Source organism: Mirounga angustirostris, unplaced genomic scaffold (assembly GCF_029215605.1).
Source record: "Mirounga angustirostris isolate CCGP_5_RB_7025 unplaced genomic scaffold, mMirAng1.0.hap1 SCAF_14, whole genome shotgun sequence".
NCBI classification, from domain to species: Eukaryota; Metazoa; Chordata; class Mammalia; order Carnivora; family Phocidae; genus Mirounga; species Mirounga angustirostris.
This window is the reverse complement of record NW_026991722.1, coordinates 90,871,661-90,898,189: the sequence shown is the minus strand read 5'-3', so window position 1 is coordinate 90,898,189 and position 26,529 is coordinate 90,871,661. Positions and strand designations below refer to the sequence as shown.

Sequence of the window (26,529 nt, the reverse complement as noted above, 5' to 3'; positions counted from 1 at the left end):
CCAGCCTCTGTGGCCTCTTGCCTGACTAGTAGGAGCCTGCCAAAGGGTCTCTGCCTCTTGGGGCCCACCTCCCAGGCCTTCCTATACATGGGGCTCATCTTAGAAAATACTTCTACCAAAGACACTGACTGGATATTTCATGATATTAAGGAATGACTATAACCTTTTAGAGAAATTACAGTATTAGGGTTCTTTTTTTTTTTTTAAAGGGGTACTTCTCTTTCAGTGATACATACTGAAATATTATAGATGAAGAAATATGATGCCTGAAATTTAATAAAGAATAAAAAGGGAAGGTGAGAGCAATGCATATGTTGCAATAAATGAAGTAAGATTGGCCATGAGTTGATAATCATCGAAGCCACGTGACAGGTAAACAGGGATTTATCATACTAGCCTAGTTTATCTGTTTGAAATTTTCCATTAAAATTTAAATTTTCCATTAAAATAAAAAAACTTGCAAAGGATCCCTCTTGCTATGAGAATGTGTAAGGACAGCTTGGCATCCAACTTCCCACCTGTCGGTCCAATTGCATCTCCACGATGACTCAAGCTCACTCAATGTGACTTCTGGAAAGCCTAATGTGCACAGGTTCCTGCTGGGCACCACACAGCCCAGACAGACAAGCTCTAGCCTCCCCCAACATCTGTATAGGGACCCTCAGCACCCCTTCCTCTATCATTCCATGACTACTTACTGTACACATCCTATGTGCCAGGCACAACCCACAGCCTCTACTCTCAGAGCACAGGCAAGCCAGGGGGACTGTGAGCAAACCTTGGAGAATTCTGGAAAGGGCTCTGATGGATGTCGGCCCAGGATGCTGGGAAGCACAGAATCTGAGTTGGCTGGGAGGACGAAGGGGCAGGGAAGACTCCCAGAGTGGGTGCCACCTGCACACGGAGGTACTTTCTCCTCTTGCCCAAGTCCCGCCCCCACTCCCCCCCACCCCCTGCGCCTCTGTATAGATGCTTCCTTTCCTGCAAGGCCAACTCAAATCCCCCCTCCTGGGATGCTGTCACTTCCCCCCCAGGCAAGATGTGGCCCTACCAGTGTCCTGGGAAATGCAGCACTTAATGTTTAGGAAGGGACCACACAAATGCCTAGAGAAGCTGGCCAGGTCACACGCCTGAGGGAATAAGGCAAGTCCAAGACTAGAGGGTGTGCTGGTTCTCCGGTAAACCAGAGGGCACGTACCCATTCTAAAGGACCAGCCTTCCCATGGCTGGGTATGCATGTGGACCCAGTACTATAACTGAGGCTCTTCTATTTCTCAAAAGGCTGGATTTTATCTATTATCTGTAATACAGTGTTGTGCTATGTTATCTGTAATATATTGTTGTTGTTTTAAAGATTTTATCTATTTGAGAGAGAGAATGAGAGAGAGAGAGCACATGAGAGGGGGAGGGTCAGAGGGAGAAGCAGACTCCCTGTCGACAGGGAGCCCGATACGGGACTCGATCCTGGGACTCCAGGATCATGACCTGAGCCGAAGGCTGTCGCTTAACCAACTGAGCCACCCAGGCGCCCTGTAATATATTGTTTTATATATAATATAATCATGTATCATGTTGTATATACTATATAATTTCATATAAAATCCAAATTTGTATTTGAAATCTTCAAACTAAAAAAACATGGCTCAGATATTTTAAAAATATTTTGTGCCTTTAGGGCAGTGAAACTACTCTTTAATGGTAGCTACATGTCATTACAAATTTGTCTGAAACCCACAGAATATACACCACCAAGAGTGACCTGTAAGGTAAACTGTGGACATTGGGTGATGATGATGTGTCAGTGCAGCTTCATCAATTATAACAAATGGCCCACTCCGCTGGGGGTGTTGACAATGGAGGAATCCATGCAGGTGTGGGAGACAGGGCGTATATGAGAAAGCTCTTCCTTCCATTCAAGTTTGCTTTGAACCTACAACTCTAAAAAATAAAATCTATTAAAAAAAACAAACAGGGGCACCTGGGTGGCTCAGTCGTTAAAGCGTCTGCCTTCAGCTCAGGTCATGATCCCAGGGTCCTGGGATCGAGCCCCGCATCGGGCTCCCTGCTCGGCGGGAAGCCTGCTTCTCCCTCTCCCACTCCCCCTGCTTGTGTTCCCTCTCTCACTGTGTCTCTCTCTGTCAAATAAATAAAATCTTTAAAAACAAACAAACAAACAAACAAAAAAACAAAGAAACAAACAAAGAAACCTCACTTTGTGGGCCAAAGCAAATGTATTTGTAGTTCAAATTAAGCCCCAGACTGCAAGTTTATAATTTCTGCATATTTCATGTTATTTGACACTTACCAGGTATTAACCCAGCTCTCTGCTCATGTATGCATCTTTTTCTTAATTTCAGGCTCCGTACAGATAGAAATCATATTTCACCCCCACTCACAAGGTAGGGTACTGAAAACCTGTGGAGCCTGTGTGGTGGGGACGAGTCTCTCCCCAAGCAGGAACTTACTTCTGACTGGCCTCCATCTCCAACAGGGCAGACAGAGCTGAGGTTCCCTTCTTCCCAACCGGGGGGCCGGTCGACTCAAGGGAGTGTGTGGCAATGGGCCCGGTCATCTGTAAGCCTTTCATGGTGGTCCCTTTCTAAAGCAGAGAAGAGAAAACAAGGCCATCAGCCCAAGTGGGCTCCCTCAGTGGATGCCACTCACAGCCCAGAGCATGCCTGCTGCATCTGTTGTGTGTCAGGCTCTCTGGGAATCCAATTCACAGAGGCAGCAACACAGGCCCTTGTTACTCGGTAAATGCTGAAAACTGCTTTTTGCTTGAGCTGAAGGCTCAAATGCCTGTTGACTCAAAACAAACTGCCTCTTTGAGGTGGATTCCACAGATCATTTCACCCTTGTCCTGGATCTAGAAAGTAAATAATGGAAGAAGAAACTAAGTCCCAGAGAAGTTAAGTGACTTATCCCGAATCCCACTGGAGCTGGAGGTCAAGCTTTAATCATCTGGTTTCAAGACCAAAGCTCTTTCCACCATGCACGGTCTTTTGGAAATGTTTCTTTCTTTTCCTTCCTTCCTTCCTTTCTTTTTTTTTGAAATGTTTCTAATCATAAGCAATGCTGTGGACAAAGCGTAGCTCGTATGCAGGGAAGAACACTGAACTTGGGGTTAAAAACACAGTTGGTGATGCAACACTACTCACACTAAAAAGGAATGAACTACTGAGAAGAGCGACAACTTGGATGAATCCCAGAGGCATTGTGCTGAGTGAAAGAAGGCAGCTTCTCAAAAGATTACATTATACGATTCCGTGCATATGACTTTTGGAAAAGACAACAGCAAAATGACAGAGAACAGACCAGTGGCTGCCAGGGGTTAGAGGTGGGAGCAAAGTGTGACTATAAAGGGTAGCATGAGGGGTTTTTTGGGAAGTGACAGAACTACTCCGTATCCTGATTATAGTTGTAGTGGTTACATGAATCTATACATCTGTTAAAATTTACAGAACTGTATACACATACCCAGAATTCCAGATCTGCCCTTAGTTGGCTGGGTGTCCTCAGACATATCCCAACCCCATGAGTAAATAAACCGGCCAGAGAGAGGCCCCCGAGACAGGAAGAGACCAAGCACAGTCCCCAAGGGGCCTAAGGAGCCCGACCCGCATCATGCGATCCGAACGATGTCGCCTGCGGATCCGGTTCAAACCCTCCACAAAGCGGATAAAGCCATCCAAGAGCTGCCACTCATCCTCGTCTGCCCGGGGCCTGTCCCCATAGATGTCGCAGTGGGCTTCCCCTTCTGTGATGCGCTTAGTGGCAGTGACACAGGCTGGCAGCAGCAGGAAACGGGTCCTCCAGAACTTCAGAGACTCAATTAAGCTGTGAAGGGCCAAAGGAAGGACAGGGGGTGGTGGAGAACAAAAGCAGGTCATGAAAGCACTCACGGGGCACCTGCGTGGCTCAGTCGGTTGAGTGTCTGACTCTTGGTTTCGACTCAGGTCATGATCTCAGGGTCAGGAGATCAAGCCCCTCATCGAGCTCTGCATTCAGTGGGGAGTCTGCTTCTCTCCCTTTCCCTCTGCCCCTCCCCCCTGCTCTCCCTCTCTGTCTCTCTAAAAGAAGTACATCTTATGTATGGTGATTAACATAACAATACGAAAAATTTTTAATTTTTTTAAAAATGGGAAAAAAAATAAATAAAAGAAGTACATCTTTAAAAAAAAAAAAAGCACTCCCAGTAAAGGTCCCATTTCAAGCCTGTCTTTGCAGTTGGTATGTGAGGGGCCATCTCCCCTTGAGAGAGTGTTCGTCTGATGCTACATCTCATGGCTTCATTTGAAACACAAGCTCTAGAGGAAGAGCACAAAGGGTACTTTTAATTTACATCCCAGAAATGTCAGGATGGTTGGTTCTGTGCACCCAGACCCAATGGGGTTGTGGTTTTTTATCATCACAATCATAAATGACACATAGAAATTAAAAATCAAAAATCAGTACCACAGGTAGTCAGGAAAAGGTTCAGAACATGATCTACACTGACATTCCATCAAAGAGCACTTCATCACTGAAGTTTCTGTCGTTGTTGTTTTGTGGTAAAACGTGCATAACAAAATATACCACTTTAACAATCCTTCAGTATACAATTCTATACCATTAAGTACATCCACATTGTTGTGCAACCAATACCACCACCCTTGTCACTGAGTTTTTTAACTAATGCAGATGTGCTTTTGTTCTTGTTTTCTAAAACAAACATCATTTTGTAATCAGAAAAAAAGGACAGATGTGTTAAAAGTTGGGCACACCCAAGGTAGCTGGATGGAAAGCCAAAGTATGTTCTCTGACCTGAAGTCCTCAGAGCCGGCCGAACAGATATACTGATCTAAGTAATTCCACTTGTACTCCTCCAGCCGCTCATGGGAGAATTCCACCCAACAAGACACAAACTCCGAGTCTGAGTGGGAAGGGCAGAGGCTGTAGGTGTAGTGGATCTGGGCAGACTCATAAGGGTACCTGAAAAACAACGGGCATGCCCAGAAGTCCAAAAGAGAATCACTCCCTCCACCCAACCCCTTTCTTCTGGACCTTTCCATCTCAATACAGTTAGCAACATCCTTGGCATTCAATCCTAAAGTGCGGTAACAAACTCATCCCAAGGGACTGGTAATGGAAATTTCTCAGTTCTTAAGCTCTGTCATTCTTTTATCCTCCCATTCTTTATTTCTTATTGGCTTGCTAAGAATCAGGCTAAACATTGTAAGCTGAGTCAAGTCCCTTTTAGAAGCAGGTGAGCTACAACGGTAAAATAACCCTAGAAAACAAACAAGTAATTCCAAGAAAAGGAAAACCAACCACTCAACCTACCTTGGTTTTAATTATGTGTCACATAACTAATTCCATATTCACTAGGTGCACAGTATGTGTTATAAAGAGAAGTTCAGAGTGGACACAATTCAGGACAGTAGCTGAAAACCTGAAATTTCCAAGGACTCACTTGGGAAGGTAACGTGTCACTGTGATCATCTTATCCTTCAGCGTCACTTTGTGGAACGTTCTGCCCATACTCAGCCAGTACTGGTCCTCCTCCTCAGGGCGGTTTCGGGACACAAGGCCTAATGGGGGGGGAAAAATCATATCCTCCATCTGGCTGAGGAACATTCTTTTAACAGGCAATAGCTTCTCTTCCATATACAGTCAGAAAAGGAGAAACAAAAGAAGCAACTCTTTCTCTTGAGGGACGGTTTCATGGAAAAGACTTATTTTTGGTTAAAAATAAAAAAGTCCTAAAGTTGGCAGAATTTTCTGTCACTAAACCAGCCAGCAGCAGATTAGAGCCCAGAAGTGCAGACAGCATCCAGAAGACGCACTCAAAGAATGAACAGCTTGATTCCTTGGCCTCTGAGAAGGAAAGTTCTAGATTAGATGTTAATAGGCCAAGAGTCAACTCCGGGACTGAAATGGAACTCTGCTCCGCTCAAGCACAAGCTGCCGCCCCAGCAGTGGAGGTCCTCACCCCATGGTGGCAGCCGACCTGGCGTCAGCTTCCATGACTCCCACACCACAATAACCCTGCATCAGTCTTAAAGGACTACTGTCCTTTCTTCTCCAAACATTTGCTTGGGTTGCTTTTTCTGCCTTCTCTTCCTGAGCCACCACCAAGATCCTATGGGTCATTTAAAGTCACCATCAAAGGCCACTTCCTCCAGAAAGCTAACAGATCCCATCAGCTGTCTGAATTGTACCCTGGATGTGGCTCCACATGTGCGTGTCTCACAGCCGGACAAACTGGAAGTTCCAGGAGGCCGGGGACCCAATCTTGTTTGTCTTTAAATTTTCCATAGCACCTGACAAAGTGCTGTGCCCACAGCAGGTATTTGAAAAATATTAGTTGAACTGAGTTGTGCAACAGAAAGAGGGAAATTATGAGGAATCGAGAAAAATACAAGCTTTCAAGAGAGTGACACTATGCCTCGATGGACAAGAGAACCAAGACAAGATTCCCATGATCTCGAGATAAAACAGTCCCCTCGTGTGGTTCTGAGAAACAGTCACACAGTGTAGGCAGCATGGGAGTTGTCAGGATGAGAGAGGGTGGCAGAGGTTGAAAGGACCTTCATCGGGAATGTGGAAACTTCCTAGGTGATAGCAGCGAGGGACAGGCTGCCTATAAGAGGCCAGGCTTTGACTCAGAGGACCCTGGGTTAAACCCCAGCACTTTCATTTGCCAGCGGTGTGACCTTGGGTACCAAATCTCCAAGTCTCACTTTCCATAACTAGAAAGTGGGCTTGCGTCTGACTTCAGCTCAGGTCATTATCTCAGGGTCCTGGACCAAGCCCTGCGTCAAGCAGGGTGTCTGCTTGTCCCTCTGCCCCTCCCCCCACTTGTGTGCTCTCTCACTCTCTCTCTCTCAAATAAATAAAATCTTTAATAAAAAAAGAAAAGGAAGGAGGGAGGGAGGGAGGGAGGGAGGGAGAGAGGGAAGGAAGGAAGGAAGGGAGGGAGGGAGGGAGGGAGGGAGGGAGAGAGGGAAGGAAGGAAGGAAGGGAGGGAGGGAGGGAGGGAGGGAGGAAGGGAGGGAGGGAGGGAGGGAAGGAAGGAAGGAAAGAAGGGAGGGACGGAGGGAGGAAGGAAGGAAGGGAGGGAGGAAGGAAGGGAGGGAGGGAGGGAGGGAGGGAGGGAGGGAGGAAGGAAGGGAGGGAGGAAGGAAGGAAGGAAGGAAGGAAGGGAGGAAGGAAGGGGGCTCGCCCCCCATCCTGCATTCCTTCTTTCTTGCCACCACCCCCTGCTGGCTATCAGGAAGACAAGGTCATGGGATAATGTTCATGAGCACCTAGCATAGTACCGACCCCACTCTGAATTACTTCCTGTTTTTATCCTGCACAGCACTCTTTACAATCTGCAATCAAATAAATACTTGTGGTTTAATAGTTCAACAACTATCTCACCCAGTAGACAATAAACTTGGAGGACAAGGGCTGATGCTGTTCTGTTCACTACTGAAACAGGGTCCGTCTCATAACCTGTAGTCAACCAATCTTCAATCAGATGCGATCTCACTTATGGTGGTCACTTTTCCAGTAGTAATAACAACGATACCATTTCTGTTACTACAGAAATAAAAGGATTAAATTTATTGAAGGGGGAAAAGGTACAGAAAGGGTACAGTAAGGTGAGTAGACTCTGGCCAGCTAGCCATGACATAAGGCTCATGAATCAGCCAGAGCAGAACTGGATGCCAGAGGAATTATGAACCACCAAGGGAAACTGATCAGCTATTCTAGAGAAAAGCAGGTAGGAAGGCTGGATGGGGCCACTGACACTAAAGGTGAAGTCATTCCACTACTCTTGGGATAAAGAACAAAATCCTTCACATGGCCCTGTGAGGCCTGGGTCTCCTGACATGTCTGGACACATCTCTGGCTTACTCCCTGTACTCCACCCCACCAGTCTTCTTTTTGGTGCTCAGAAAGTATCACAGTGCCTCCTGCCACAGGATTTTTGCACATACTAATCCCTCTGCCTGGCATGCTCTTCCTACCTACTCCTGCCCACCACTCCCAACCTGCTTCTCTTCCTAGTAACTCCTTCACACAGTTCAGGTCTCACCTCAAACATCACCTCCTCAAGGAAGCCATCCCTGACCCTCCAGACCAGATCAAGTCCTGTATTAAATATTCTCATAGCCCTTTGATTTTTCCCTCACAATCTTTATCACAACAAGTAATTATACTTCATAGTTTGACTTACGTTATTTTTCCTCACTAAATGCCCCACAGAGTGGGAGCTTCAAAAATACTGTTGAATGAATGAATGAATTCCTATATTCATCAACCCATTTTGTTGTACACCAGGCACAATGGGTTCCATTATAGAGGATAAAAACATGGAGCCGACAGTCCTGGCACTCAGGAACATTACTGTTCAGTGCAGTCTAGAACATGAAAAGCTTCATCATAAGCAACAAGACCTGAACTGGATGGACCACCAAGCTCCCCCTCACAGGTCCACACTACTTTGATCCTGTGGCCCAAAGCACTTTAATGGAGCCAAAGATGATCTGAGGCTTTGAGCTGGGAGTTTAGGAGAGCGGGGAGGCTCATTAGCGACAAGGAGGAAGCAAGAGACTACTGGTTACTCATGGATTGTTCTGGGAAGCGATCACTGCTTCTTGATTCTAGGCACCCACACTTTATTCTCTCTACCTGACTTATTTTAGAAGAGCTCTGCAGAGCCTGGCTGTAACTCAACTGGCCTCACTGAGTCTCCGTCACTTATTAGTCTCTACCACTCACAGATGATCCATTCCTGCTTCATCGTGCTAAGCTTCAGTGACAAAAAGAAGAAGATGCATCCATAATGGGATGAGGGGAGTATAAATTCCAGGTTTAGGTAACATCTGAGAACCTGCTGTGTGCCAGCTACTGTGCTAGAAATAAATATCGGGTCTAAAATATTCACAATGTACTTTGATAGTTCACGCCTGGCTCAGCTCCCTGCTATTGGTAGGTGTTGCCAAAGCCAGGCTGTGACATTCCTGAACTGGATCATATCCCCCTTCCTTAAAAGGAGAACAGTAGATTAAAGAGAGTTTTAAGATAAATCTGGGCCTAGCAGAGACTTTATTCCTCATGTAAAAGTAAAATTCAGAAAGCAAAACTTTGGTGTTGAAAAATTACTCCCGAATTTATCTGTTCCCTACCATCCTGAGAACCTACTTGCACAAATTCAGTAGAAAAGAAAAAATACAAGTCCAAGGAGAACAACTCACCTCGACTGTACAGCGGGCTGCTGCTCAGTGGGGGCGGGACGGCAGGGTTGGGTTTCTGTGCCTTGGGCTGCACTATGATTTGGTAGCCCTGCATGAGACGCTGGCAGATGAACTCTTCAAACACCTGCTGGGCCGTCATCTGCACACCCTCCTCGTCCCTCCTGAGGAAACAGACGGTTGTTCACATGGACATGCTTGGTCCAGGGCGGAGTGACACTCAAGAGTCCACACTCCCATCCTCTGTTTTGCTTTGACTCCACAAGTCAGCCCTGATGACCATTCCATGGTGGTTCATAAAACTAACAATCTATAAATCAGTTTGCGGAGACATGATCAGTTCAAAGAGGCAGAAGAAGAAGGCAGGTAATAACTAACAGCCATTCCTAGAATAGCTCAAATAGCTAATCTTAGAAAAAAAGATCAGATCTAGTGTGTCCAGAAAAACCACCACAGAAAAATCTGAGAAAGCACCCGTGAGGAGAAATGGCTAGAGAAGGCATGTCAATAGAACCCTGAAGAAAAAAATGACAGTTCTTTGCTTCATAAGATTCTCTAACCAGAAAAGGAAGACACAGGTTTGAGAATGCAGTGCCTGGACGCCCATCCGAAGCCCTCCTCTGACACCGACCTGTCGATGTCTGCTTCCGGAAGGAGATCGTAACAGCCCTCCGTGTAGTCGTTCTGCAGGCCCTGGCGGTCGGGGAAGTAGTCGGTGGTGAGGGGGAGGCACGCCGGAGTAGTGAGAGACTTCCAGTCCACTCCAACTGTGCAACAGAAGCCTGGCACTACAGGGGGAGCAGACAGTGTCAGAACTGCCTCGTGTAACAGAGGAGAAAGGTGCGTGCGGTCACCAGGGCAGGTGCGGGGGACGTGGGCGGGGCGGGGGGAGGAGTTCACAGTGACCGGTGATAACATTGCCAGGAAACGGACGGAGAGGAAGAAAGGGGGTGGGGGGAGGGAGAAAGAGAGAAACAGAGTTTGTTAGACAATGCAGTGCACGTGCTCATCCAATCCCATCATGCAAATGGGATTCACAGCTGGTACTTTTCATTTTCTGCCGATCTTAAGCTACAGCCACAATGCCAGTGAGGTTACTGCAGGGCAGCGCAGGCAGTTACATGTGGAAGAAATCAACATTCCGAGGGCTCAAGCCAGAGCCTCTCTGGAGGACTGCAGAGTGGCTGGTAGGGAAAGAAGAGCTCAGCCAGATTTCGGAGCGAACAGCACATGGTAGCAGAATTTAGGAATACTTTCAGAATTGTAAAAATAAGTCACAGATCCAAAAGGGTAGGAGGAGAAATCAAGGAAGGATGTCTGGGAAGGTCACAAGGCCAGAACTTCAAGAGACAGAGTTTAACAATCTAGAAAGGAAAGCTGCAATCAGCAGAGCGGGCCCGATCACATGGTGTCCTGAGTTGCCTGCTCTTTGGTTAAAGCAGGGTTTCTCCACCTTGGCACCACTGACATTTTGGACTGGATAATCCTCTGTCATGAGGGGCTACGCTTTGTATTACAGGATGTTGGACAGCATCCCTGGACTGTACTTACTAGATGCCAGTGGCATCTCCTGATTGTAAAAACCAAGAACGTCTGCAGTCGTTGCCCCATGTCCCCCCAGGGAGCAAAATCCTTCCCCAGTTGACAATCACTGAGTCAAGGTAATAGGGCAGTTATCTCTTTAAGTAATTTAAGCAAAGATTATTTTTCAAATCTCTAGACAAGGGGGCAATATGAAGCAGAAATACTCCATGCCTTTGTATCTTAGTCTCAAGCAAGGGACACCTTCAACACTTTATCTTTTGCACAGTGCTAATGTGGCTTACAGCGTGATACACCGCTGTTGTCTCATCAGCCCTCACATGGCCTCCTTGGAGCAGGGACTGCAACATCATTGAGCCCTTTAAACACCTGGCCAAGCCAAACCTCCCAGAGGTTACATGATCAGAAGCCTCTCTGCTTAGGGATCTTTCCACCATATAATGACAGAGACACACACTACCCAATACAACAGAGTCCCACTGAACCCAGAGTTAAAGGACAAGAAGAGGACCCGTGTGCTAAGTCGTAGTGGGAAACATGCCCCATGTAGCCACCACTGCCTTGGGAAAGATGATTTGACCTACAAGGGGCCTAACTCCATGGTCTACACAGGTCTGGGGTATTTTGTTTGTGTGTTTGAATTCTGTCTTAGTGTGGTAAGAACACTTAACATGAGTACTACTCTCTTAACAAATGTTTAAGGGTACAACACAGTATTATTAACTTGGGCACAGTGCTGTACAGATCTCTAGGATTTATTCATCATGCATAACTGGAACTTTACACCACTGATCCACAACTCCCCACTTCTGCCTCCCCTCAAGCCCCTGGCAACCACCATTCCACTCTCTTATTCTATGAGTTGGACTATACACAGGTCTTGTTAACTTATTAACACTTCAAGAATTGAAAACACAACCCAAAAAGAGCCTAACTGATCACCCCAATTTCCCTATATGCCAGATGAAGGGATGAGCTTATTCCTACTTCCTTGTTTTAGGACCAGGAGCAGAAGGAAGACACCAGATCAAAACCACAGTGGAAAGCCAGAAGCAGAAGACAGTCATATCTTTATGCCCTCTTAGATCATTCTGACTCTCATTAGCTTCCTGTCCCTCAGGATCATAAATATCTTTCAGACATGTTTTCTGCTGGGTACACACCGAGATACAGAGAATTCAAATGCCTGGGCCCAAATCCCATGGTGAGAAAAGCTCCTGATTCTTAGTTTAATGGTGTTCTTTCCCTGGGAAAAGACTGTGGCCTCTTTTCTAACTCCAGTATCTTCAGGCCCTATAAAGAGGGCCTCTGAGGAGGATCCACATCAATACCATTAACAATGATAAAAATGGATTACAAAATCCAGTGCTAGGGTTGTACAGAAGAAATAGGCTCATCTATTCATTGCTGGAAGCTTTCTGGAAAATAATCAACCTCCCAACCATACTTTGGGGGAAATATATCCCAAGGATGTGAAGGGAAAGAAAAGATATACCCACTGCATCACGCATTATACCTGCATTCTACATTATTGCTAAGAAACTAGAAACCACCCAAATGATCGCCAATAATAAATGATTATTCAAACTGGGATGTGATGTGTTTGATACTGCTATTAAAAATGACTAATACGGGACACCTGGGTGGCTCAGTCAGTTAAGCGTCTGCCTTCGGCTCAGGTCATGATCCCAGAGTCCTGGGATCAAGTCCCGCATCAGGCTCCCTGCTCAGCGGGGAGCCTGCTTCTCCTTCTCCCACTCCCCCCTGCTTGTGTTCCCTTTCTCGCTGGGTCTCTCTCTGTCAAAAAAATAAATAAAATCTTAAAAAAAAAAAATGACTAATACAAGGGGCCTGAAGAAATAGCAAAACGGTTATTAAGGTAATCATAAGCGGGGGAAAAAAGACTTAATATATCTCTACTGGTTATAGCTAAGTAAAATAAAGTCTATCGGGTGGTAGGATTTTTTTCTGGTACTTTGCTATTGTGGACATTTAGATGTGCTCTTCCTGCACAGATATTTCAATAGATAAAGATGATTAAAAAAAAAAAAGCAACCCAGTCAAACAATTTCAACTACAGGTCTGTAAACAGTTCCAGGCCCTCTTATTCCTTTGTTCCTCAGAGCCATCACAAGGCCTTTTAAGGGCTAAAGCCAGCTCTGCACGGGTGTAAGGACTTCATGGGAATTCTGTTACCATTCTCACGTGCCCTGAATCACATTCCAGAACAGGTTACCTGGCCACTCCCCTCTCACTTTCCATTGGAGAGGCTGGAGAGTTTTCCCTTACCACGTTGTCTTCTGGTACCCCAGAGATGTGTGGACTGCCCACAGGGTTCCCCCTTGCTTCCTCATGCTCTGACCACCCCCGCCCTGACCCCACCCTAATCAGCTGCCCCTTCTTACTTGGGTCTGGAGAGGTAGAAACACTGTCCTCTAGAGAATCCTTATTCTGAGTCCTAGGATTCATACCTATGGAAAGATGAAAACAGGTTGTTTTAATAAGGCTCATTCTGCAGAAAAAAAGTTCTGGCCAGTTATGGTTGAAAGAGCCCAAAATTATAGCTAAAAATAAAAATGTGAACCAAGTACAAATTCTATGCTGAATATTTCAAATAGCACAAAAGAGTCAATCCAAGAAAAATGAGCAATCTAAAATTTGGGAATGAGCCAAAACTTTGCTCTGAGGTTATCAATACCATTCTTTGCCCAATGACACTGTTAGCATTCACATACATGCGCGTGCACACACACATACACACACCAGCAAAAAGCAACCCACCACTTATTGTAAGAAAATGGACACATTTCAAAGTCATTTCAACGAACTGGAGAAATCTTTTGCAAATACAAAATGACCCACTTAAAGTTTATTTCACTCATCGGTCATCCTTATCATCTGGAATTTTCTTCTCCAAATCATGGCTTTCTGGAATATGACCTAGGACACATCAAAACTCACCACTTTTAAGAGAAAAACAATGATTTTCCCTATAGGTGGTCTGAAAGGAAAAACAGAAAGGTTCTCTGAAATGCAACTTTTTGCCTGAAAAGTAACAGAACTAATTTTAAAGTACATATCAATATTTAAATATCCCTTTCTAAACATATATATTTACTAGAAAATTATGATACTATAGAAAAGATTGAAAAAATCCTCACCCAACTGTCAACAGTGGCTATCTGCGAGAAAAAGGTGGAGGAGGTAGTGGGAGGTAAATCAGAACTTGTAGTTTTTATTCTAGGTATTTGTGTGTCATGTGAATCTTTTATAACAAGAATAAATATATATAAATCCCTTGTGGAATCTTTGAAAAGACAAGCCACAACATGGGAGAAAGCATCTGCAAATCACTTATTTGGCAAAGGACTTGACCCAAAATATATAGAGACCTCAAAACTCAAGAACAAGAACACAAACAACCTGATGAGAAATAGGACCAAAGATGTGAACACTTCACCAAACATATACAGAAGGCAAATAAGCACAGGAGAAGATGCTCAACATCCTCAGCCATGAGGGAAATTACCTCTACAGACCTCTTAGAATGGCTAAAATGACAAGTCCACACCAAGTGTGAATATGGATGTAGAGCCATGGAAAACCTTATCCATTGATGGTAGGAATGCAGAATGGTGCACCACTTTGGGAAATAGTTTTGTGGTTTCTTTAAAAGTTAGACAAAAAAAAGTTAAACAGACAGGGGTGCCTGGCTGGCTCAGTTGGAGGAGCATGCAACTCTTGATCTCAGGGTCATGAGTTTGAGTCCCCCATTGGGTGTAGAGATTACTAAAATAAATAAACTTTTAAAAATAATATTAATGGGGCACCTGGATGACTCAGTCAGTTGAGCATTGGACTCTTGAGTTTCAGCTCAGGTTGTGATCTCAGGGTCAAGCTCCACATAAGGCTCCACACTCAGCAGGGAGTCTGCTTGAGATTCTTGTTCCCTCCCTCTCCCTCCCCTTCTGCTCCTCCCCCTGCTTGCAGGCACACACACTCTCTTTCTCTAAAAATAAACAAATAAAATCTTTAAAAAATAATAATAATAAAAGTTAAAAAGATATTTATCATCTGACCCAGCAATTCCATGCCTAGGAAATTACTCAAGAGAAATAAAAACCAATGTTTACAAAAACCCGTTATGTAAATGTTTATGGCGGCTTGATTCATAGTTGCCAAAACCTGGAAACACCCCAAATATCTTGCAACTAGTGAAGGGATAAACAAATTAATACATACATACAATGGAATGCAACTCAGCAATAAAAAGTAATGAATATTTAACAACTTGGATGAATCTCAAATGCATTATATGCTGAATAAAAGAAGTAAGACTCAAAAAGCTACATACTGTATGATTCCATGTGCATGACATGCTGGGACAAGACAAAACTAGAAGGACAGAGAACAGATCAGCGGATTGCCAGCGGACAGGGGGTGGGGCTGAGTACAAAGGGACCACACAAAAAAATCTGGGGGGTAATGGAAATGTTCTTTATCTTGCTTGATGTGTTTGTTGGTAGTTATATGATAGTATGCATTTGTCAAAACTCACAGAACTGTACACTAAAAAGAGTGAATTCTACTGTATGTAAATTTAAAAATTAATAATTTTTAAAAATTTGACAGAGAGAGAGAGAGTGAGAGTGCACACAAGTAGGGGAAATGGCAGAGAGAGAGGGAGAAGCATCATGACCTGAGCAGGAGACAGGTGCTTAACTGACTGAGCCACCCAGGCGCCCCTAAAATTATTTAAAAATTTAGAAAGATGATGGCACTTGGCCAAAACAATTTTAGAACTTCTTTTTTGGAACTGCCTTCAGTAGATTTTTCTTTTTTTTATTACTAGTCTTCAGAATAAAAAGATAAAACTTATTAAGTCAGACAAATACAGTGTTTCATTTTATTCAAACCCTTGCTATAAGGCAGGTATGAGGTAGGTACTAATCCTTTTGTACAGACAAACTGAAGCTCAGAGAAGTGAATTAACTTAGGGAAGATCACACAGTAAATAGGTGAAAGCTGCATTTAAACTCTGCTCAGCTCTACAGATGCTTCATTTCCTGACTCTCCATCTGGGGCACCAGTTTTCAGCTATTGAAAATGTTAGCTGTTCTTTGTCAACAGCCAAAAGCCATTTGGAGCTAAATTTTCTGAAAAAGCTATCTTGGATAACAATATCCATCTTCATGCAAACACAAAGCATGGCTATTAAGAAGCAATGAGGTGGGGGGCACCTGGGTGGCCCAGTCAGCTAAGATCAAGCTCCGAGCTGGGCTCCCTGCTGAGTGGGGAGTCTGCTTCTCCCTTTCCCTCTGCCCTTCCCTCTGCTCATGCTCGCTCTCTCTCAAATAAATAAATAAAATATTTTTTAAAAAGCAATGAGGGGGATTTTCTTGTTCAGCCTGAGAACTGGTATGAAGGCAACTGGTATAAAAACAGCCTTCTCAAACCATACTGAGCACTAGGAAATTATTAAATATATTACCTCACAGGTTTAGATGCTAAATTTTGTCATTAGTGCATCTTTTTCTTTTTTTTTTAAGAAAACCCAAATCCAGACTGGGTCTATAAAAACTGAAATTCTTACACTAATAAAGGACCAGTTCAACTTATAACTGTGTGGGCAATTCTTTGAGCTCAAAGAGGCAAACCAGTAGGGATTCTCAGAGCAGCTCTGGCTTCTAGGTCAAAAGTAGCACTCTGCCATCTCCTAACAGACAAAAGAACATTTAAGGTCACCAGCCTTTTATGCCACACACACACACACATATTTTACTTTTAAAAAACAGCAATGAGGGCGCCTGGGTGGCTCAGTCGTTAAGCGTCTGCCTTCGGCTCAGGTCATGATCCCGGGGTCCTGGGATTGAGCCCCACATCGGGCTCCCTGCTCCGCGGGAAGCCTGCTTTTCCCTCTCCCACTCCCCCTGCTTGTGTTCCCTCTCTCGCTGTGTCTCTCTCTGTCAAATAAATAAATAAAATCTTTAAAAAAAAAAAAAAAAGCAATGAAAAATATTTAAAGAAAGGTATTTTGTGCTCTTTTATGAGGCTCTTTATACACAGTTTTCTTGCAGTTCAAGCCCAACAAACTGCTGCTCCCACCAGCTCTGCCTTTAAGATTTTATTTTCAGTCAAATGGACTGGCTATCGGCATATGATGGCCTCACTACTTGAGATGACTGAGGGGAGACCCCCATGGTCAATCAGCTCTGCTCCAACCTAACATTTGTGAATGAGACCTCACTCTCAACATTCAAAGCCAGATATTCAACTTGGGGAACCAATGCTGAAAATCACCATCTTAGCTTTGTCTTTTGACATCTCTTCAGAGTCAAGAAATCTGAATTTTGGGGCACCTGGGTGGCTCAGTCAGTTGAGCATCCAACTCTTGATTTTGGCTCAGGTCATGACCTCAGGGTCATGGGATAGAGCCCCATGGGCTCTGCGCTCATCAGGGAACCTGCTTAAGATTCTCTCTCTCCCTCTCCATCTGCCCCTCAGCCTGCTCGTGTACATGCACATGCTCGCTCTCGCTGTCAAAAATAAATAAATCTTTAAAAAAGAAGACGAAGAAGAAGAAGAAGTCTGAACATGTTCTTTGCTTGCTAACCTCAGGCCAAAATGGGTAATCAGTGTGGAGCCTTCAGGACTGGTCCTGGGTGACATCTACAAGCCTGTGCGTGGGGCTAGTCACTTCTCCTCTCTGGGCTACAGAAATGGCCCTTACCCACAAAAATCCCAGCCTGGCCTGGGTGAATGACTCTGAGGCCCTTTCCTCCAGCCTCAGTGTGCTATGATTTACTTTTTACTTCAGCTCTCAGGCTGCCACATGTTCCTAATACTCAACACAAATACCAAGTTGCAGATTCTGAGTCCCAATACCACAGGGAAAGAAAGCATGGCATCCAGTTGTTTTCTTTCCCAAAATTATCTACAGCATTTATAACCAAGGATGGGAATGACAGTGACTGACAAGTCTTATAAATGGGTGCCAGGGCGCCTGGGTGGCTCAGTCGTTAAGCGTCTGCCTTCGGCTCAGGTCATGATCCCAGGGTCCTGGGATGGAGCCCTGCATCGGGTTCCCTGCTCAGCGGGAGGCCTGCTTCTCCCTCTCCCACTCCCCCTGCTTGTGTTCCCTCTCTCGCTGTGTCTTTCTCTGTCAAATAAATAAATAAAATCTTTAAAAAAATAAAAAATAAAAAAATAAATGGGTGCCCAGTTAAAGAAACAAGAGGGATAAAAACTATCTCCCCAGGGCACCTGGGTGGCTCAGTTGGGTTAAGCGTCTGCCTTCAGCTCAGGTCATGATCTCAGGGTCTGGGATCGAGCCCCACGGTGGGCTCCCAGCTCAGCGAGGAGTCTGCTTCTCACCCTCCCTCTGCCCCTCCCTCTGCTTGTGCTCACTCACACTCTTCTCTCTCTTGCTCTCTCTCTCTCAAATAAATAAATAAAATTAAAAAAAAAAAAAAAAAACTATCTCCCCAGTCTCATTGACCACTGGTCACTGCTGGGCAGCATGGTGAAAAACAAGTGAAGAGTATAGGTACGAGGTCCCAGCCAACAATGCTTGAAATGAAATTCTACAGGGCCAGGAGGGAAACCCACAGAGGCACCACTCCTGTGAATCGTGACTCGCATATGAATCATGTCCAAAGGCAGGAGAAAATCTGAGTCATGCTTGAGTGCCTGCAGATGGTGCAAACTGTCAACCCCAGCAGGTCACAGATAAGGTTTTCCTGTTTCTTTTCTATTTTTTTTTTTTAAGATTTTATTTATTTATTTGAAAGAGAGCGAGTGAAAGAGAGAGCATGAGCAGGGGGAGAGGGAGAAGCAGACTCCCCGGCTGAGCAGGGAGCCCAACGTGGGGCTCAATCCCAGGATCCTGGGATCATGACCTGAGCGGAAGGCAGATGCTTAACCGACTGAGCCACTCAGGCGTCCCTCTTTTCTATTTTTTAATGAATGAAAAGATAACTAGTTGCTCATTTAGACCCCACTTTGTCCCCAAATGAGAACCTACTGTGACAATTTTGCCCTTAAGGAGCCCAATCTACCTTTGCTCCTTACAACAACCCTGTGAGGCAGGCAGGCAGGTAAAGATCTTTATCCCCTTTATAAGATGATGAACCTGAGCATCAGCAAAGGTTGAAGGCTAAACTCTAGGGCTGGGGCACTCCCCCATCTATCATATCAGAATGTAGCAGAGGTCACATGTTCAAACTGCACAGTAACCACTAAGTCGAGCTCCCCACAAGAAGGCTTCCCTTTCATTGTTGTGACCCTGCACAAAACTGCTTCAAATAGAACTGCAAGTGAATGGCGAGCCAGAGCTCCCTGAGGTGAGAACTGGTATCTTAATCGTTTTGTTTCTTCTCAGGCCTTAGCACAGTGCCTACAGTTCCATAAACATTTCTGGAATGGCTAAGAGTATAGTGAGTTTGAAGAAAGCAAACCATATTCCATGAAGATTGAGCATGGCTTGAAAGGAAAGTCACTTCAAAAACAAGCAAGGCAGAAAAAGATTATCCAAGCCTTTGAGAAAAGGAATCCAGTTAATTGTTCAACAAGGTTATAAGACAGGGAAGAAAAGCATTCTTCAGTGGAGGGAACGCTAACCTCAGAAAGCTTTTAGTATTCATTCAAATACCTGATATGTGCCAGGAACTGTTTTAAGTTCTGAAGATACAGCCATGAGTGAAACAATCCTTGCCTTGTTGGAGCTTACAATAAAAAATACAAAATGAAAAGAACTAGTATGACAGGTGGTATTCTGGAGAAATAACTGGCAGGGAAGATGGATGGGGAGTGCCAGGGTAAAGAGTGGCAATTTGGGTAAGACCTAAAGGAAGGAATAGAACAGGCTGTGGGTAGGATGGCCATATCATTTATCATCCAGGACACCTTCAAGAGTGAAAGGGGACACTATTAGTAATTATACAGGACAATGAATTCAAACCAGGACTGTCCTGGGCAAACTCAACATGTGCACCTTATCCATAAAGCTCTTCGCTGTGAGGGCAGAGCAGAGCACAGAGCAAGAGAAAGCACCTCAGGTGCAGAATGTACCTGATACATTTGGGAAACCACTTCACCCAAGTGCGAGGGGGAAGCAGGAGATGAGATCTGAGAGTAACAAAGGGGTCGCAAGAGGCAGGGGGCTCTGTCGGCTACTGTAACACCTTCGGCCTTTAATCCGGGTGCACTGGGAAGCCCCAGAGGGTTCTGTGCACAGAATTTTCATGATCTGACTTCTATTTTCAGAGGGTCACAAAGAACTGCTGTGCTGGAAATAAACTACATGAAAGGACAAAAGAAGGAAGCTGAAAGAACAGTTTGTGGGATACTGCAACAATCCAAGCAAAAGAGGAAGGTATCTTGGACAGGGCTGGGGCTAGTGGAGGTGATGACATATATGGAAAGATTAGAGATATATCCTGATAGCTCTGACATTAATTGGTTATTGTACATGGTAATAAAAATTGGAGTGATTTTTACCTAATCCTTTCTGTGGCTGGCTAACATAATTGATCAGGAAGCACAAGATAGAAGATGGGAGGGGGCGCCTGGGTGGCTCAGTTGGTTAAGCGACTGCCTTCGGCTCAGGTCATGATCCTGGAGTCCTGGGATCGAGTCCCGCATCGGGCTCCCTGCTCAGCAGGGAGTCTGCTTCTCCCTCTGACCTTCCTCCCTCTCATGCTCTCTGTCTCTCATTCTCTCTGTCTCAAATAAATAAATAAAATTAAAAAAAAAAAAAAGATAGAAGATGGGAGTTCAAGTCCTATGGGAGCCCAATGCTACAACCTACCTCCTGATGACCCCTGGCCCCTTTGAAAACACATGCTACTGGTTGTAAAGGGACTGGGCAAAGGTAAGGATGATCCTACTTAACGCTCTCACCCTGACTAGAAAAAGAATCCAAGGAGCCCACACCTTCTCTAAGAAGCTACATATTCTAGAACATATTTATGTAATTGTGCACTTGCATACCAATTAAAGAGAATAATTTTGTGGACTGTTCAAATGCTTCTCACATATGGCAGCTTGGTCGTGGAAGCACAAATTCATTTGTCAATAAATGTGTAAAACACTGTGGGGAGAAGATGAATAAAGATAAGCTCTCTCAGTCTAGTGCAGAGACAGACATAGAAACAAACAGCGGGATCATGATATGCCAAGTAGTACAATTGCATTATGCATATGGAGCTCTGTGGAAACATGCCTACCATCTCCTGGGAAGGCCTGGCGATGAGAGAGAACCATCAGGGAGGGCTTCAAAGATAAGGTATTGTTGGGCTTGAATCATAAAGAATGAGCTGATGTCTGCCAGGAAGAACGAGGGTTGAAGGTAAGGGAAAAGCATATTCTGCAGGGGGACTAGTCCATGCAAAGGAATAAGAGGACAAAGATCTTCAGAGGAGCCACAAGCAATAGCTGGAATGTAGCATATGCACATCTCATAACATACCCGGCAGTGGCAGCTCTCGTTCAGCGAGCACGCCCCGTGCACGCCAGGCACCATTCCAAGCACCTTACGTGGTTTATCACATCGAATGATACAGATGATGAAAGTGAGACACACAGAGGTTACCTGGCCTGAGGGCCTCACTGCTCATTAGAAGTGGAGTCAGGACTCACATCCAAAGAGTCTACAGCCTGAGTTCTTTCTCCGTGCAGTGATGTGTGGATGTGGTGGCAAATGAAGACACAAGGCAGGCAGGAGACAGGCAATGACCAGTATTATAGGCCATGAACCACGGGAGGGTTTTATACATGGGGAGGAGTGGCTGATCAGATTTGCATTTGGAACTATCTCCTTGGTGACAGTATGGAAGATGAATCAGAGGGGATAGGAACAGAAGCAGGAAGATCACTTAGAAGGCTGCTATCACAATCCTGGCCAGAAATGACAGGGGTCTGAAACAAAGCAGTGACAGTTGAGAATGGAGGGGAGGGGCCAGAGTCAGAAGAAAGAGGGAACAGAAGAGGGAGAGGGGGTGGGGGAACCACAAGACATGATTTTCGTTGTCAGTACACTAAGGATGAGGTCCTCCGGAGTCATCCAAGCAGAGAGGCCCATCAGATGCATGGATCTATGGCGTAAGCGTGATGGTGTCATTAGAGGATTTTCCACAACCATCCCCAAATAAGGATTCTTTGAAACTTCCTTTTTTCCTCAAAGTAGATTTCAAAATTCCAAAAGACTCATCTTCTGAGGAATCATCTGGTCTACCTTAGCTATCCCAGGCCCAGAACCACTCCAGGACTAGTCAGGGTAAATACTAGTGCTGTTACCACTGGAACCCAGAATCCCCTGCTTCAGGTCACCAGTAAAACTAGCTCAAACTGTAGTCTTGCGAGCCCCAGAGCAGCCCTCCTTGGTACAACCCACCCCAAACAGCCTGGGAAGTTCAAAGTCTGGGTTCCTATAAAATGGCCCCTTGGTTTATTAACAAAATGGAAAGGTTGCCTTTATGATATTCTGAAGGCACTTTACAGGAGTCTGGCAGCCAAGTGACATTTTCAGAACCCTGAGTGCAGTCATTAAAAGTATCTTATCCCCAAATTGTTACTCAATTCGTGTTCTCATTTAAAGAGAAAGAATAAAAGAAAGAAACAGAGATAGAAAAGAAAGGAAGGAGGGAAGGAGGAAAGAAATGAATTAATTATAATCCTTTAGGGATTCATTTACTACCAACTGCTTTTCAAGACTTAGCCACAAACCTTTAGAAATACTGTTTGATGAAGCAACCAATGAATGAAAGAATTCTTCATTAACCACTCTCGTAACCACTCACTTTCACTACACCTACTACTAAAACTTAGCTTAAAGTTTTAGAAATGCAAGTTAGTTATAGAAAACTAAGACAGAGAAGAGCAGCCCCATTTCCACCCTGCCCCACCCCCCAAGTTTTAATGTTTTTCACACTCATGTTGAACAGCAGCTGTCCTTTGAGGCTTTCCAAAATCTGCCCTTACCCATCCCAACTCCTGCTCCCCTACATCCTAAAGATACTCTGAACAGTGTGGTCGAAATGAGGAACAGCAGTCTGAGTCAAGACACCTGGCCAAGGGCTTGAGAGATTCATGTAATATCTCTACACCTCTGGGCATTAAATTGCCTCATGTGCAAATTATATTTAATAGCATATGCCCTCTTAGAATGATTGCATGACAGGATAGATATACAAGTGCTTCCAGAAAGCATATAACCTGTGTTAGTAGAAGTTCATACTCTCCCCACCTCCACCTAGAACCCTCACCTGCTAATTCTCTAGGTAACCAAATTCTGTGCCTTCGAGTCTGAGGTGCATGCCCACTTCTCAGACGCCACCCTTCTCTTTTCTGATCTCACAACTGGAACCACACTGTTTCCCTCTGGGCCTCTCCTGATTGTTTTTATGTTGCTGGGTAAGCCCCCTACTCACAGATCTGGAAGCTTCTCCACATCAGAGGCCACTCCTGCTGTCCCTGGTGTTACCCTCCAAACTAAGCTCATAAGGGGCCCTTGGTCACGACTCACTGACAGGTCAATGATTAATGAGGCTTAACCAATGTATTCTCGGCTAAAAACATAATGTGCAGCCCATTTATAATTCCATGCATTATACAGCACCGCTTCTAAATAGGTCACCCAAAATTGTGGCTGAAATGATCCCAAAATAGACTTGGCCCTGCTTCTCTGGCCCCCATGTCTTTTCTAGATGTGAGCCTGCAACTCTAAGCATCCCAACTCTGTTACCTCTTGGATTGGTTACCTGCACCACTGTTGCTAAGCAGGCTGACAGAAAGCTCTTCTGTTCCACTGAAGTTCAAGAAGGACATGCTGTCACCAGGCTGGCGGGAAGTGCTGTGCCTGCAGAGAACAGAGCCCAGCCACCTGGCTTAATGCAGATCATCACCTCTTTCATCCTGCTCACCCTGTATCCCAGGAGCTTTCATCAAAAACAGCTCTGAATATCTGGCCACATGGGCTGGCAACAACTGGGAGCCATATCAGAGGCTACCAGGCTGCCATGCTCGGTATGTGGGCCAGCTTTGGCCTCCTGTGGCCTGCTTATCCTGCCCTGGCCCCCCAAAAACTGCTCTCCCACTGATATATTGGGCGGCCCGCCCTTTCCTGTCCTCAGCCTCCCCCTGCTCACATGGACAGGAGGATATGAAGTGACTGAAAAGAGGTACCAAGTTAACCTGATGAAGAGGGTCACGCCCTGCCCATATCCCATCCAACCCATGGCATGTCGAGGTGATTGAAAAAGGGGTCAAAGACTGCCCTTTGCCAAGTTGTTTCCTAAAGCATCACAGGAACAGTGAGGCCAGCCGTCACCCCAGCTCATGTCTGTCAAGGCTTAAATGACTTTCTTCCTGCACTGACTCTCTTGGATGCCTTGTAACGCATTCAGAACTTGGGTTCAAAGAGTTGTTTCTATAAACGCAGGCCTTGATTTCCATTGCTTTTGCATAAGAAACTTCTAAACTCAACAGTGGAATTTCTCAGAAGTCACAGACTGCCCAAAACACGCAGCATGAACCACCTGTCTCAGCACTCGTTCTCACCCTTGGCTGAGGTTTAGACAAAACTCATGTTTGAGGTTTACAAAGTGTGCTTTGAATGAAAGCTACAGCAGGGCCTGGGTAACATGTGTGGCAACAGTGTCAGGCTGTTTGCTTTGCATGTGACCCCGTGAAAAGAACGGCACTGACAAAGGAAGGGCTTGATCTCATCCCGTCCCTTCAAGTCTTAGAAACATAACATTTTGTCAGCAGACTGTGTTCTGCCATGGTCCTGGGTGCTGGGGAGTTTCTCAAGGGACCTTCTGAAGGCCTACGCACATCCTCACCTTCCAGCAGCTTCATGATATGCTAATTCCAGCAGCTCTGCAGAGGAGTGAGTTGGGTCCCTCTGCCAGCTGCCCTGCAGCTCCGCCATATTCTGTCGGGTCTGGTGATGGATCTGGATGGCCTCTCCGGATGGTCCTACCCAGACAAAGATCCACTGAGCATCATTCCCACCCAAGAGCTACTGCTTTGTACTTAGCTTTACTCTTCCTTCTTTCCAGCTGCTGGGACATGCGTGCTGGGAGAGACCAAGAGGAGAGCACACCAAGGGGAACATTACACACATGACCCTCCAGCTTCCCAAAAGGACATCTCCTCTTCCGAGCAGGACTCATCCTCCTGTGGGGCCTCATATTTGTCACCCTGTTCAGCCTAAGAATACGTTAGGAGCCGCTGTTTCATGCGTGTCAAGCTGAGACACTGGGGAGAAACACTGACGTAGAGGAGTAGAGGGCCCCTCCCAGGAGGGCTAACACAAACTAAACGACAAGGAACACACAAGTGAAATGTCAGTGACTCTGTTAATACATGAGACGGTGACAATGGTGACTCTAAGGAGCAGAGGATGAGCAAGTGCAGAAAAGACATCGGGTGGGCGGGAGAGAAATCACGATTAGTGAAATCTACCAAAAAAAATGCTTCCTGGGGAAGGAGAAGCTTCCGAGGGGAGTGTTCAGCAAGGTTAGCAGGAACTGAAGGAGAGGGTACCTGGGCAGAAGAAACAATGTGTGCGAAATCCCAAATGTGGAGGAGGCAAAAGACAAGCAGGAGACCACCAGATGAGCTTGGGGAAGAACATCTGAGCATAGGAGCGAGGAGATGCCAAGTTGGGGAACTGGGCAAAGGATGGCCTCAACTATGAGCAGGCCAGGTGGGCAGGAGGAGGAAACAGAGGAAGTGGGGCCAGACAGTCGTGTTTTAGTAAAGTGTGCCTGACAATTGGGAGCAAGAAGAGCTGGAGGTCACACAAGAAACATCAACAGTTCTCGTAAGAGAATCCAAAGGGAGCCTGTGGGGATAACAACATAGGGAAAGAGACATTGGAAAGAAACAAATCATGTGACTGATTATGGCAGGGAGAAGGGGGGCAAAGAGGAGTTTGGGAGTGACCCCCCCCCCTTACAGCCCAAACAACCAGATTCATTTCTCACTTATTTAACTTTTAACACTAAAAGCAAGTGGAAAAGGAAGTAACTAGACATGCACAGGCATTCAGCAGGATCACTTCCATGAAAAAACCCTGGAGTTTAATGCATCTGTTCCTTCCTAGCCCAGTCAGAGCCCATTAAGCTGAAGTTTAATTTTAGCCACAGCTTTATAAAACCTTACTGTCATCCTCTGTAGGAGAGAACACAGATCAAAAAAGACGGGCTAGGAAAAACAGTGAATTTGAAGAAAAAAATTTTTTTAAGTTTTGATTGCTTTTGAACTTCATTTAAATGGAATCATACAGAATGTACTTTTTTTTATGTCGGGCTTCTTTCATTATGTTTGTAAATTTAAACATAGGTTTGGATGTGGTTGTAGTTCATTTTTATTTCTGTATAGCCTCTCATTATAAAAAATAGAACCCACTTATTTTATCCTTTGTGTTTTTTTTAATTTTTTCGAACTAAAAAAAAGAAATGGTTCACCCATTTCTCAAAAACTTTTTGTTTTTTTTTCAGTTGTCAGAGAACCCTGAGAAAACACAGAGTAACATAACTTCTGTGTAACCAAGACAATAATATCACTACCAGAGAGAGCTAGGAGAGGAAGGAATGAACAAGAATGAAGGGCATTAGTCTTAAGAAAGAAAGCAGGTGACAAAGTACAGTCCTTTCCAAACAAAAATGAGAAGCCCTTAGGTTTACACAGCTCAGTAATTACAAAGCCCTTTCCAAGTGTGTCCTCAAGGATCCTCACAAGAACCCCTGGGGTAGGC

The 26,529-nt window shown here is 45.0% G+C and overlaps 1 protein-coding gene across 17 annotated transcripts in view; it reads right to left on the bottom strand.

Annotated features, from left to right (window-relative positions):
• The window catches only part of DEPDC5 (DEP domain containing 5, GATOR1 subcomplex subunit), a 127,570-nt gene that overhangs the window by 45,701 nt on the left and 55,340 nt on the right, over positions 1 to 26,529 (bottom strand). For 9 of the 17 annotated variants that reach the window (XR_010407456.1, XR_010407457.1, XR_010407458.1 and 6 more), the window contains exons 23-31: positions 24,608 to 24,743; positions 23,525 to 23,622; positions 13,172 to 13,237; positions 9,856 to 10,039; positions 9,228 to 9,388; positions 5,453 to 5,570; positions 4,804 to 4,971; positions 3,618 to 3,837; positions 2,466 to 2,599 (exon numbers count right to left, since the gene is read on the bottom strand). Coding sequence is in view for 10 of the 17 variants with exons in the window: in XM_064578745.1 (XP_064434815.1) it covers positions 2,466 to 2,599; positions 3,618 to 3,837; positions 4,804 to 4,971; positions 5,453 to 5,570; positions 9,228 to 9,388; positions 9,856 to 10,039; positions 13,172 to 13,237; positions 23,525 to 23,622; positions 24,608 to 24,743 (1,285 nt within the window). In the remaining 7 variants the exon portion in view is untranslated. Of the gene's footprint in view, positions 1 to 2,465; positions 2,600 to 3,617; positions 3,838 to 4,803; positions 4,972 to 5,452; positions 5,571 to 7,404; positions 7,567 to 9,227; positions 9,389 to 9,855; positions 10,040 to 13,171; positions 13,238 to 23,524; positions 23,623 to 24,607; positions 24,744 to 26,529 lie in introns of those variants that run through there. The other 8 variants (XM_045887244.3, XM_054510423.2, XM_064578747.1 and 5 more) reach the window with 6 other exon arrangements.